The 12,384-nt window shown below is 36.1% G+C and overlaps 1 protein-coding gene and 1 pseudogene across 1 annotated transcript; one reads left to right on the forward strand and one right to left on the reverse strand.

The window, feature by feature from the left end:
* LOC110708416 lies at positions 1-9,057 on the reverse strand (annotated as a pseudogene).
* Positions 9,058-9,175: 118 nt separating this feature from the next.
* LOC110708415 (protein MAINTENANCE OF MERISTEMS-like) lies at positions 9,176-12,000 on the forward strand. The gene is made up of 4 exons (XM_021886544.1): positions 9,176-9,340; positions 9,802-11,139; positions 11,234-11,629; positions 11,721-12,000. The coding sequence occupies exons 2-3, from the start codon at positions 10,216-10,218 to the stop codon at positions 11,615-11,617; spliced, it is 1,308 nt and encodes a 435-aa protein (XP_021742236.1). The 5' UTR covers positions 9,176-9,340; positions 9,802-10,215; the 3' UTR covers positions 11,618-11,629; positions 11,721-12,000.
* Positions 12,001-12,384: the final 384 nt, after the last annotated feature.

The following is a 12,384-nucleotide window of genomic DNA, read 5'->3' on the forward strand; positions in this document are numbered from 1 at the left end:
TTTTACTTAAATTCTTCAATACTCTAACAGATAATAGCATAAAAGAGCCAAGCTGCTTAAAATGTTGAACATATTTTCCAAATTCTTACATGAATTATTTAAGCAGAACATGGGGCAACCATAATCTATAACCAGCGTATTTCATGCTTAGATGATTACATTATTTCTAGGTTAGAAATATAGTATGGATTAAGAAAGAATTGTAGTAATAAGACTTGACTATTAGATGGAGTAATTAAAATCTCAATGCCCTTGTAAATGCCCCAATCCTAAAAGTTTCCAGCGAAGTGGTTGGCTTCCACTCTAATTAAGTTTCAAGGGTGTATTTGCAAACCTCCATGTCTTGGAGCTAAAGCCTGCATATGTCATGTCACCTGCAATCTCAGTGATAGGTACAGCAATCAGAAATTTCTTTCAGGTCTTTTTCTGTAAGCTTCGCTTTCGAGTTAAGTGCAGTCATGAGTACTAAACTTTCATGCATGATTGTTGCAGTTTAGGTACCCTAGTTGCAAAAGTTGCAGTTAGGGTACTCTAAACACATTATGTTAAGTATGCTCTTAACAAAACCAAAAAAAAAAAAAAAAAAAAAAATCAAAAGGTCTTTCTTCTTGAAGATCAAGATTGCTAGTACTCTAAACACATTATGTTAAGTATGCTCTTAACACTGTCGTCTTCTTCCTCATCCTCATCCCTCTCGGAATCTATGCTCCGCTCCACTAACTTAACATCTTCATCACGGATGTCAGCCCTTGAGTCTCAGGTTCATCTAGTGGTTCTTTGTCCGGGCGTCTAAGGGAGCTCTCGGCCTGACCAGAACCGATATTTGGGCGCTTAGATCTCGGCATCTCCGCGCTTCAAACACTTATTTTGCCAATGTTAGAGTCGTACTCGTCGATGAGAATTTCTGAGTCGCTTTGATTAAAAATACTGACAGACTCAACTTCGACAATATCAATGTCTTCTAAAATAGAAGTACTAACACGCCGAGAGAACTTTTCAGCTTCCTTCTTTGGCGCTGAGGACAAGTGCATAAATGGGTCAGCCACAATGGCTTCACTCGTAACATAGTTCTTTACAGATTCAGACATAATTAACTAAAAATACACAAACACCGCAAAATCCACTATATACGCATACAATGCACACCAGAAAATCAAAAGTAAATACAGGAAAAGTTTAAATTTTTTACCTCTGAACAAGAGCAAATCAAGCCACCGAATGATTGGAGTGTAGAAGTTGTCACCGCTTCTGCAAAATTAGGAGCAAAATCTTTCGTTGCGAAATTGAGAAAGACGAAAAATCGCGCTGGGAAACTTCTCTTCGATTTTTCTACATGAGAGTAAACTTACTTTTACTTTGCCCTGTTTTGATTTCTTTTAACCATTGCTAAGTCTTGTAGGCCTTGTGTAGTGATGAATAGTGAGTGTTGTGATCCCATTTCAGTCTGTGACCAGTGATACTCTTGGCTCTCCTTCAAAGTCTGAGTAGACTGCTGATGGTCTAAGATGGTTTAAATTGAATGCAGGCTGTGTTATTGGTCTTGCAGGCTACACAAAATAAACATTAAATAATAGTCAGATTGTTATAAGTTAAGCAAAATTAATGAATAATGTAGTGGACACTTACAGTTGCTATCCTCTGATATCCACTAGGATATGTGTATACTCCCACGTACACCCCTATTGTGCATTGGTATACTCCTTGAACTAATCTGTTCATTGTTGTCAGATGGCCCATTTTTGTTGTTTATGTTTTCATTAGGGACATTTTGGCAACCTTTCTTGTTGTGTCCTTGAATCCCACAGGTTCTACAAGTCATAACAATGCCCACCTTTTTCAGTTTACCAGACTTTGTTACCTCACCTACTTGTAACTTTCTTTTTGTCTGAGGCCTATGTTGAACCTTCTTCAATGGGGGGGCAGTAACCAATGTCTCAGCATTATTCAAAGGCTCCAATAGGTATGAATAAGCCTTCATGTATGTGCCCTTTCTGAAATAATCACTCACATATTGTTCAGGCTAGTCCACTGTCAACTGACCAAAATCCACCATGGTGCACTATCAAACATGGATTAAGTTGAAAATCTGTAACAACATATAAAAAAACAAATAAGAGTGATAATAAGAAACAAAAAAAATCATTTCATTTATTAAAATTTATTCATTACATCAACTTCAAATTTAAAAAGATTGAAATTTTATCACAATTCAAGCACATACACTGTTGAATTATATAATTCAATTAATTCATACTTTAAACAAAAATTCGTACTAAAAAAAATTAAACTGCAAAGAAAATTAAAATAGAACAAAACCCTAAACCCCAAAATAAAAAATTAATAGCAACATAATCACAATCCTAAACAAAATTATAACTATATTTTATCAACAACAAGTATTAAACAAATGAAATTACACAAATTACAAAAAGAAGAAGTAAAAAAATTAAAAATTTATTACAGTAGCATACCTTTGGCGGGAGACAAGTGTGGTCCAAGCCATGGATTATTCTCTTCAACCATGATAATAGAGTGAAAAATTGGAATAAAAAAACAATGAAAAAGGTGTAATTGAAGAAAATTGACTCAACTTTTGCAACTAGGGTACTCTAATTGCAACTTTTATTAAAGTTGAGTACCTTAGTGTGCACTTAACTCCTTCGGTTTCAAGGCACCGAGATTGACATCCAAATTCTTAATTTTGGTTGTCCCTGCAGAGCATTTTAATTTCCACATTTCAGTGCTAAATCAGTAACTGACCTTGTTGAAACAACAAGAGACTTCAAGTGCAACTTTGAGAAGAAACCAGTCATTGTTCGTTTAAGAGGCAAACAAATCATTTTAAAGTGAGAACACAATCTTTGTAAGAGTAAGGCCTTGTTTCCGTTAGCTTATAAATTTATCGATAAAATGATAGTTTTGATCAGTAAAATTCCATCAGCAAATCTTGTAGATCTGATAGAAGCTCCTCCTACAGTGTCCGTGGTGCACAAGGGAAACTAATAACGTGCACCTCCGGCTCCAATAAAAAATAAGAAGAATAATGGTACATGCAGGTAATTGCATCAGCCATTGCCTAGCTATCAGCAGTACCACCTTATCCAAGTGCAGGGGTGATATCACCTAAAGCTCAGCAAGCGCAAATACGTTTCATGGAGCTTTAGCACCAGGTCTTTTTCTAGGCAATGGAATAGTGTCTTCATTTCACAAGGTCTATTGTTGTTTATGATAGCAATTCACAAACAAGGGAAGAAAACGTTTTTATCACACCAATCCACAGGTCTGATAGGTGAATAATTTTCACATAGCATCTGAGGATTAGAGTGAATAAAGTCACCCACCAGATATATGTACAACATCATCCCCTTGATGCAGAATCCATGACAGCGCCAGCTGAGCTGGAGTGCATCCGTATTTCTTTGAAAGATTATCCAGCCGAGAATATATTATCTTGTTTTTGTCCAAAATTTCCCCTTGAAACCGAGGATGTGAAGTCTAGAAAAATGAAATAATAGCCACTTAAGTCCTTCAACAACCCTTGTTCATGGCCAGGTGGAGGGGAAAGATGGAAGGGAAAGGATGTGTAAAAATCCAAAATGGTCATCAGCTTTTGTCATACTAGAATACTGTTTTCTGGCAATGTTTCTACGACAGCTTTGCCCCCAAAAAATCCATGACCAAGAAGACTGTAAGGAACAATACCAATGCCCAGCTCTCTGTTGAAAAAAAATAGCAGGTTTACACTCATTAGTTATGTACTTTGTATACAGACTATAAATACAGTATCACATACATACAAGAAATCTTGACACCCTTCAAGCAATTATATATTGTATATTATACAAAGTATGTATGTATACATGTATCAATTCCGACCAACCCAAGAAAATAGAAACAGAAGATACAAATTTTAGCAAGTAATAACATGTAATGAGATTTGAACTTCTAGAAAAAGCTAAGATGAAGAAACAGTAACAGTGCGGATAGATGCATGGTAACTTCAATAAGTACTAACAAAAAAAAGCATCGTACACTGGAATATGTGGATAATTATTAGCAGTATACATGAATAACTAACCTACAGATGGGAACTATCTCTTCTTCAATGTCACGTGTCCAAAGAGACCACTCCATTTGAACAGCAGACACAGGATGAATTGCATGTGCTCTTCTTATTGTGTCTACACTATCCTCTGATAGTCCAATGTATCTAATTTTTCCTTCTTAAACTAGTTTCTTGAGTGTTGGACTTAATGATTTTGATGATGACACAACCTCACTTACTTACAAACTAATAAATGCTTGATTGTTTAAGTGTGTACTCAGTTACAAAGACTAGGAGAATGAAGTGTCTTGTAAAAATACCATGAGGAACAAGAAGGCCAGAAGCAGAGCTAGTCATATAGAAGAGTTCCCCCACATGAACTGGCGCTTCAGAAATGAAGACTGGAGAAGAGAAAGTTCCCTCAGGGAACAGAAGCTTTAGAGAAGAAGCCTCATCAGAGAAGAGAAGTTCCTCCTCAGGAACAGAAGCATCGGAGTAGAAGCTTCATCAGAGAACATGAAGACTAAATATATTTTTATATTTTAGGATTTATGTAAGTATATGATATTAAATGGCACTCGAAAAATCTGTGTGGAATTGGTCTAAAAGATAAAATATGTGCATGCTAGTTTTTAGGAAAACTGTTATCATTTAAACGTTTATCTTTTTCTCAAATTAAAAAGATTTTATTTTATTCCTTTTTCTGATTTTCGGAAAATATCTTTAGAAAATAAAATCTCCCACGTTTTCTAAAAGCTTGCGGCCTACTCCTCCATGATTTTTTTCAAGTCATGGTCTTGCACATTGAGGAGTTCATGTTTCCTTAATTTTAGGAACATGATCTTCTTAGTGGGTTGGAGTAGTGGCGTAATGGAATTGCTGCACAAAGAGGATTTTCCAAAGCGTTTATTGATCTATAAATAGCCATTAATTTCAGAAGGAAAAACTCACCCTTGCTCACATAAGTTTTCAAGCTTCAAATCGAGTCAAGTGTCAATTCCACACAAGTTCATTAGAGTGTTCTTAATGTTCTTATACTAGAGTTTATTTTTCTTTCGAGTTGTAATTTGGGAAATGGGGAAGTTCGAGTGAACTTTTGTGTATGAGAAAGAGAAGTGAGAAAGAGAAGAGAAAGAGAAGAGAGAACAGAGAAGTGAGAAGAGATCAGAGAAAGAGAAGAGAAGAGTAACAAGTTGGGTGACTTGTTCCTCAGGGTCTCAAGTTCGTAGAGGAACTTGAGTTTGAGTCATTAGCTTGTAATAGGATCATTTGTCCTATTATAGTGAAGATTCTTTTCCCAAAATCCCAAGTGCTCGTGGTTTTTCTCCTTGTTGGGGCCAATGAGTTTTCCACGTAAAATCTCTCTTGCATTCTTTAGTTCCTTTAGTTAATCTTTCAGTTCCTTTAGCTAACTTAATTTTAATTCCGCAAAAAGTTTGGCTAATCTCTCGTACTACAATTCAACCCCCCCTTATTGTAGTATTCTTTGAAACAACATTGAGTTCGCCCATCTAGAAGCACATTCAAATAACATGAATGGAAGTTATTGAGAAAATTATTCCACACGATTCACCATACTTTTAGACAAAAAAATGCTTCAGACAAAAAATCAGATTCTTCTTCCAATAACTTACAGAGCCAATATAAACAAAGGTACACTGGATAGATGGCTTACTGTTTCCTCTATTGGTACTGAAGTGTCTATACGGTGTTGGTAATACAAATCAATATAGTCTACACCAAGACGATTCAAGCTAGCTTCACAACGTGAACGTACATACTCTGGAGTACCCTTCACTTCCATAAATCCAGATCCAAGTAGTCCAATGTTCACAATTCCAAACTTTGTAGCTACCTGTACCTTTTCTCTTGGCAACTGTTTGAGCGCCTGCATAGTGTACACATTTAGGTACATTTCATACATGTCAGTAGTCGAATTAGAACTGCAAGAACACATAGAGGCAAACAAGCATATCAAAACCTTGGATCATTATTCCCTCCATCCCTACATAATAGGCCACAGTTTATTGGGGTCATTTTTCACTACTTCTAGGAATTTTGAATCTAGCTCCATCATAGAAATGCAATCTTTCTTTGGAATCTTAGTTAAGGGTACCATGCAGTAGTTTTATGTTTACAAACTAAAGTGGTCATGTAACTGGACGGCCTGAATAAGATATGTGGCACTATTATCTAAGGATTGAGGGATGTAAGTCACATACAACAATCTCTAACTGCAGTAATTATCATGTTGTCTTTACTAGGAAATAATTCAATTTCACAGTCGTAGACTTGTATAAATATACTTTTCCTATGACACATCTATAGATGAATGTACTTTACAAATGGTGCTAATTCATAAGGAAGAAGGATGGAAATGATCGTTACACCACATTTTTGTCAGCTACTAATGCAACACATTCCTATCAGAGATATCTGTGAAAGAGAAAGCAACATGAAAAACTCGACAAGCACAATGTTATGCAGAGCAATGCATACCTTACCAACAAGGACTTCATTTGTAGAAGCTCCATACACATCTGCTGTATCAAAGAATGTTATTCCTTTATTAAATGTATTCTTAATTATAGAAATTCCATCGGTTTCAGAAACAGGAGCATTGTAGACTCCAGATAAGCCCATGCATCCAAACCCCAACTTCAAGACCTACAAAAAATGATGTAAAAAATTAAATTGAATAGAAACCTTCTCGGCTCCTCATCCAGTTTAAGCAAAAGGTGAATATAAATTTATGACTTTCTTATCAGCAAAAAGCGAATGAGTATGTACAATAGAAGCACTTGGTGACAGAATTTACGTATAGGCAGATATGATATAGGTTTCTAAATCTATATTTCATCTCTGACTCTGAGATAACAAGGACTTCAAATCTAATCTACCAGTGTATACAGAAGCTAAAATGAGTTGCTATACGATTCACTAGCACACAGTTCAAATCAGTCGTTATATGGAGAACAAGTAAATTATTTATCAACAATAACAGTCCTAGAATGTCTTCTTTGTACTTGAATAACAGTATGTCCTGTCTAAGTTAATTTTTCTCTGATCACATTGCAAGTTTGCCTAATATCCTTTGGGTGCTTATGCAATAGACCAAGGAGTTAAGACAAAAATAGACTTCGTATGTCTTGGCTCCTAATTATGTTCTTGGCATATTACACTTCATATTATTAAGAACTATGGATTTATGGAGATCATGTTAAGACAGAAAGAGTATTTATATATCATCATTTCAGAACATTTTTCGGATTTGCACTTCAATGACGGCAACTCAACACTATAAAGTCTATAACCAATTCATATGATCACTCACTCTATCATGACCCTTTGATTACACTTCTAACCTTATTTTTTTTCCCCAAATCGTTAAAGGGTGGTTCAATTCAACACCCTTCAATTACATTTCTAATCTTTCTTACCCCAAAATCGTTAAAGGGTGGTTCAATTCAACACCCTTCAATTACATTTCTAAACTCTCTTACCCCAAATCGTTAAGGGTGATTCAATTCAATACCCTTCAATTACATTTCTAAACTTTCTTACCCCAAATCGTTAAGGGTGATTCAATTCAACACCCTTCAATTACATTTCTAAACTTTCTTACCCCAAATCGTTAAAGGGTGGTTCAATTCAACACCCTTCAATTACATTTCTAAACTCTCTTACCCCAAATCGTTAAGGGTGATTCAATTCAATACCCTTCAATTACATTTCTAAACTTTCTTACCCCAAATCGTTAAGGGTGATTCAATTCAACACCCTTCAATTACATTTCTAAACTTTCTTACCCCAAATCGTTAAAGGGTGGTTCAATTCAACACCCTTCAATTACATTTGTAAACATTTTTACCCCAAATCGTTAAATTCGACCAATTAGAACGTAAAACCGGCCCATAAAGGAGACATCAAAAGAAATGACCAAAACCCAATCAACCATACAAGGAGTAACTCAATTACTCAAACACAAATAAATTGCAATCCTAAATCACGATCATGTAATTTTTTTTATTTTTATTTTTTTTGAAAAGAGATCATGTAATTCATATAACTAAGGGTCTGTTCTCATTGACTGAACTCGGCTGAACTGAACTGAACTGAATGGAGCTGAACTGAACTGAAATAAATATTTTATAAGAGAAGGAAATTAGGAGCTGAACTGAATTGAGCCGAGCTGAATTGAGCTGAGCTGAACTGAACTGAATTGAATTCTAAATGTTATTAAATTCAAAAAAGACAATAAGTAGAAATTGAAAACAGAGAAAATGTGGTATTTTGTATAATTCATTACCTCCAAATAAAGATGGCAATAATGGGTCTGGACCCGACCCGGATCCGTGGATTCAGATCTGAGTCTTCAAATTTTGGACCCAGCGGATCCGGATCCGGGTCCTGCTGACAAAAACGGATCTGGATCTGGGCCCTAGACCTGGATCCAGATCCGTGGACCCGTTTTTTATTTTTCCTATTAAAAAAAACTAAAATTGTTTATTTCTTTATTTAAAATGTTGATAATGTTAGTAATGATAAAGATTAGCCCTTCCAAGAGATGAATTTTGGATGCTCATATTATATACATCATCGTTGTTTTTTCACTAGCTCATATGTAACATCGTATTTTTTTTGTTGTATTTTAATTCAAAATATAAGTGTATAAGTTGGTTAATTTGGGGTTGAACTTAATAACCAACAACGTAAGTTTGAAATAAAATTTTTGACCTGAACATTACATTTATTGCAAAAATTAGGCAAAATATATTGGATCCGTTGTGGGCCCGAATCCAAACCCGGATCCGTTAGACCCGACGGATCCAGATCCGTTAGACCCGACGGATCCGGATCCGGGTCTTCATTTTCTAGACCCGATGGATCCGGGTCGGATCTAGATCCTATGTACAAATAATTGCAAAGATCCGACCCGTTGTCATCCCTACCTCCAAACCTTGGGTACCTAGTTTCACTCTTGCCACTTCTACTCCCTCTTTTGCCGCCATTTTCTCTCTTTCTCTCTCCTCTTGCTCTTGAAATTGATGAATATTAAACAGTTGAGAAGGGATATTTACTGCTAATCCAAAATACCCATTTTGCCCCTACTTACACAGTAAAACACTAAAACCCCAACTCAGAACTCACATTTTCACCCAACAAATATACTTCACTACTTCTCTCTCTACAACTTTCCGGCGTTTTCAAAGCAATATGGCCAGTCGGGGAAAGGATCCGGCGAGGTTTGCGACGGCGCCGGCGATGGCTGGGATAACCCATGCCCCCCAGATTGTAAGTTTATTCTGCAAATAATTGCAAAGATTAAATATTTGTGTTTAATTATCTGCGTAAATTATAAATAAAAATTGAAAATTTGTTGTTTTCTTGTGTTTGGTGCTGGAATAAACCCCCCCCCCCTTTTTTCATTTTTTGGGTGGTAAATAATTTAAAATACAAAATTAATTATTTAAGTTTAAGTCAAAATTGGGGTTTTTTCTTTTTAAGGGGATTGAAGTCAAATTTTTGTTTACATGATTAATTATACTTGTGTGTAACAATGACATTTTGAGGATGGTTTTTATTTTTTATTTTTTTTCATTTTGAGTTTGGATATGAAAAGAACAAATAGATGGTTGTTATCATTGATTATTACATGTTTGATTCGAAGTAAATAGTAAGGTATTAGCTACTGAATTTTTTTGAATGGTAGAATATAATGATTATTGATTATATAAATACTACTTCGTGTGTAGTATGGTAAGAAAGGAAGGGAGATAACTAACATGAAATATGGCTCTGGTGCTATGCAAACTCGAGTTGGATGTAATGATACTTTTGTTTGGAGGGAGAGGGAGGCTGCACGGTTGAGCCATCCCAAGAGCTATGCCAATAATGCCCATTTCGGCGAGGCTAATCGCCCTTTTGATGATGAGGATTGTTATGATGAGGATGAGGATGAGGACGAGTATGAAAATGATTCTGAGTTCGAGGTTGGTGTTGATAAGGTTAAGGGTGGTGTTTATAAGGTGCCTCCACTGCCAAGGAGATAGTATACTGTACACGGAGGTCGTAAAGGAGTGGCATTTGTCGAAAATGAGACGAGTACTAGGAAGACTAGTGATCAGCCTAAACCGGTAGTTGATGATTCTTGGATTGTTAAGGGAGACATGCCGGGTGGTCCATCTGATGGTTCTGTCATTCCTAGCTATGGAGGTCATGTTGCTAGGCGGATTTGGGAAGGAAAACCAAGGGGTGTGTTAAAATGCTACAACTTAACCAATGCTTGTGAGGCTCTTGTTGGATGGAAAAAGACGGCGTTGCCTTTCATGCAGGCACGGATTGATGCAACTGGATTGGGTCACTTACCATCTTGCATGTTTAAACACATTGATATGCCGTTGATTTCTGCATTTGTGGAGCGGTGGCAGCCTGACACAAATTCTTTTCACTTACCGTTTGGAGAAATGACGATTATGCTGCATGATGTATGGCAGATCCTCCACATTCCAGTAGATGGTTGTTTGAATACTTCCCAAAGTAGCTCTAAGGATTTGATTCATGATATGTCTGAGCTACTTGGAAGGACCCCAGACGAGCTTGTAGTTCCCCCTACACCTCATTGGAGTGATGATGGTGTCTCCATCGAATCTATTCTAGCTTTGTGCCGTGATGGTACATTGGTTGGTGATATTGATACAAAGTTCACCAGTTGGATGTTTTTGATGCTTGGTTCTTCATTATTTGTTGATAAGAATGAGAGTAGGATTAGACCTTCTAGCATACTTGAGGTAAATTATGATTGTGATTTAGGAAAGATTCCTAAGTATGCGTGGGGTGCTGCAACTTTGGCATTTCTGTACCGGCAGCTAGGGGTTGCTAGTCGGGGTGCATGTGATGGCATTGCTGGTTGTCTGACACTTCTACAAGCATGGATATATGAGTACTTCCCTTGTTTCCGACCTCACCAAAAACGACTAACTTGTGGCCCTAATGACCCTCGCTCTCTTATGTGGAGCACCAAGATGGAGGACAATAGTGAGGCCCGACTACGTTCGATTCGTACCCATCTAGATTATTTGACAGCCTTGGAGGTATATATCTTACAAAAATTACATTATCTTCACATTTTCAAGCTAGTATTATACTTAATTTTTTGTACTTGTGATGTCTACTTTCTACATGTAGGTGAATTGGCTGCCTTATGGTCCTAATCCTGCTTCCATTGTGCCAAGGACCTTATTCCTGGGGTGGCTTCGGTATCAGGATATCATTGAGCCATATATGCCTGAACGGGTGTTACGCCAGTTAGGCTACAAACAGGTGATTCCTTCTTCAATATCTAGGCCAGAGAAGGCTTACAGGCCAGAGGACAGCAAGTTGTATAATGTTGAGTTTCCGGTCATGGCCACTGAGTCAACTTGGCAAATCTTTCCAAGAGGATCCAAGCTAATTCTCTCCGAGTTTCAGCGTAATTCAAATCCTAGTGCCTGCTCTCCAGAATATGATGATTGGTTCTTTGATGTATCACATCGTTATTTAGTTGATGAGGATTGTTCGATGGATCGCTAAAACGCTGCATATGTAAGTATCATTTAGCTCTATAATTTAAATGCACGGGATTTGCAGGTTGCGTTTAACATTGACATTTACTTAAATTCTAATACGTATGTAGTGGATGAGTCATATGCTTACACTCATACAACCTTGGATGGATGCTCGAGATATTATGCCAACCAAAGAGACCAGAGATGTTGCTGGCGAAGTAGATGATCTCATTCGTCAATGGAACATAGCTAAATGATCTCATTTGTAATATTAATCATCTCTCTGATTTAATTACTATCGTTGTAACTAACGAGACTTTTAGTTGAAGGATAATTTGGACTTAAATTTTTATATTTGTATTGTCATTCGCTTCATTTGCCTGTTGGTATTTCTAATTTTGTTTTTTAATTAGGATAAAATAAATAAATAGTTTTTTTTTTTTTTTTTTTTTTTTTTTGGAAACACAAATAAATAAATATATAAATAAATACAGTTTACTAGTAGTATAAAAAGTTGATATTTTTAAAGTGCATCTTAAATTGAATTAAACAAGATTTTACATAGATATATCATAGAGTATGTCTTATGGCCTGTTCTCTTCAAATTATTTTTAGTTAAGCTTCATTTCAGTTTTAATTTCAGCCCATAAGTGTATGAGAAATTGTAAAAAAAAAAAAAAAAAGTACCAAGAATAATCCCAACTTAAAAAATAATTCAAAATTGAGATTATTTTTAGCGAATGAGACAAAGTTGGGATTATTCTTGTCAAATTTTCCTTTTTTTTTTATTTG

This window comes from Chenopodium quinoa, unplaced genomic scaffold (genome assembly GCF_001683475.1).
Source record: "Chenopodium quinoa cultivar QQ74 unplaced genomic scaffold, ASM168347v1, whole genome shotgun sequence".
Lineage (NCBI taxonomy): Eukaryota > Viridiplantae > Streptophyta > Magnoliopsida > Caryophyllales > Amaranthaceae > Chenopodium > Chenopodium quinoa.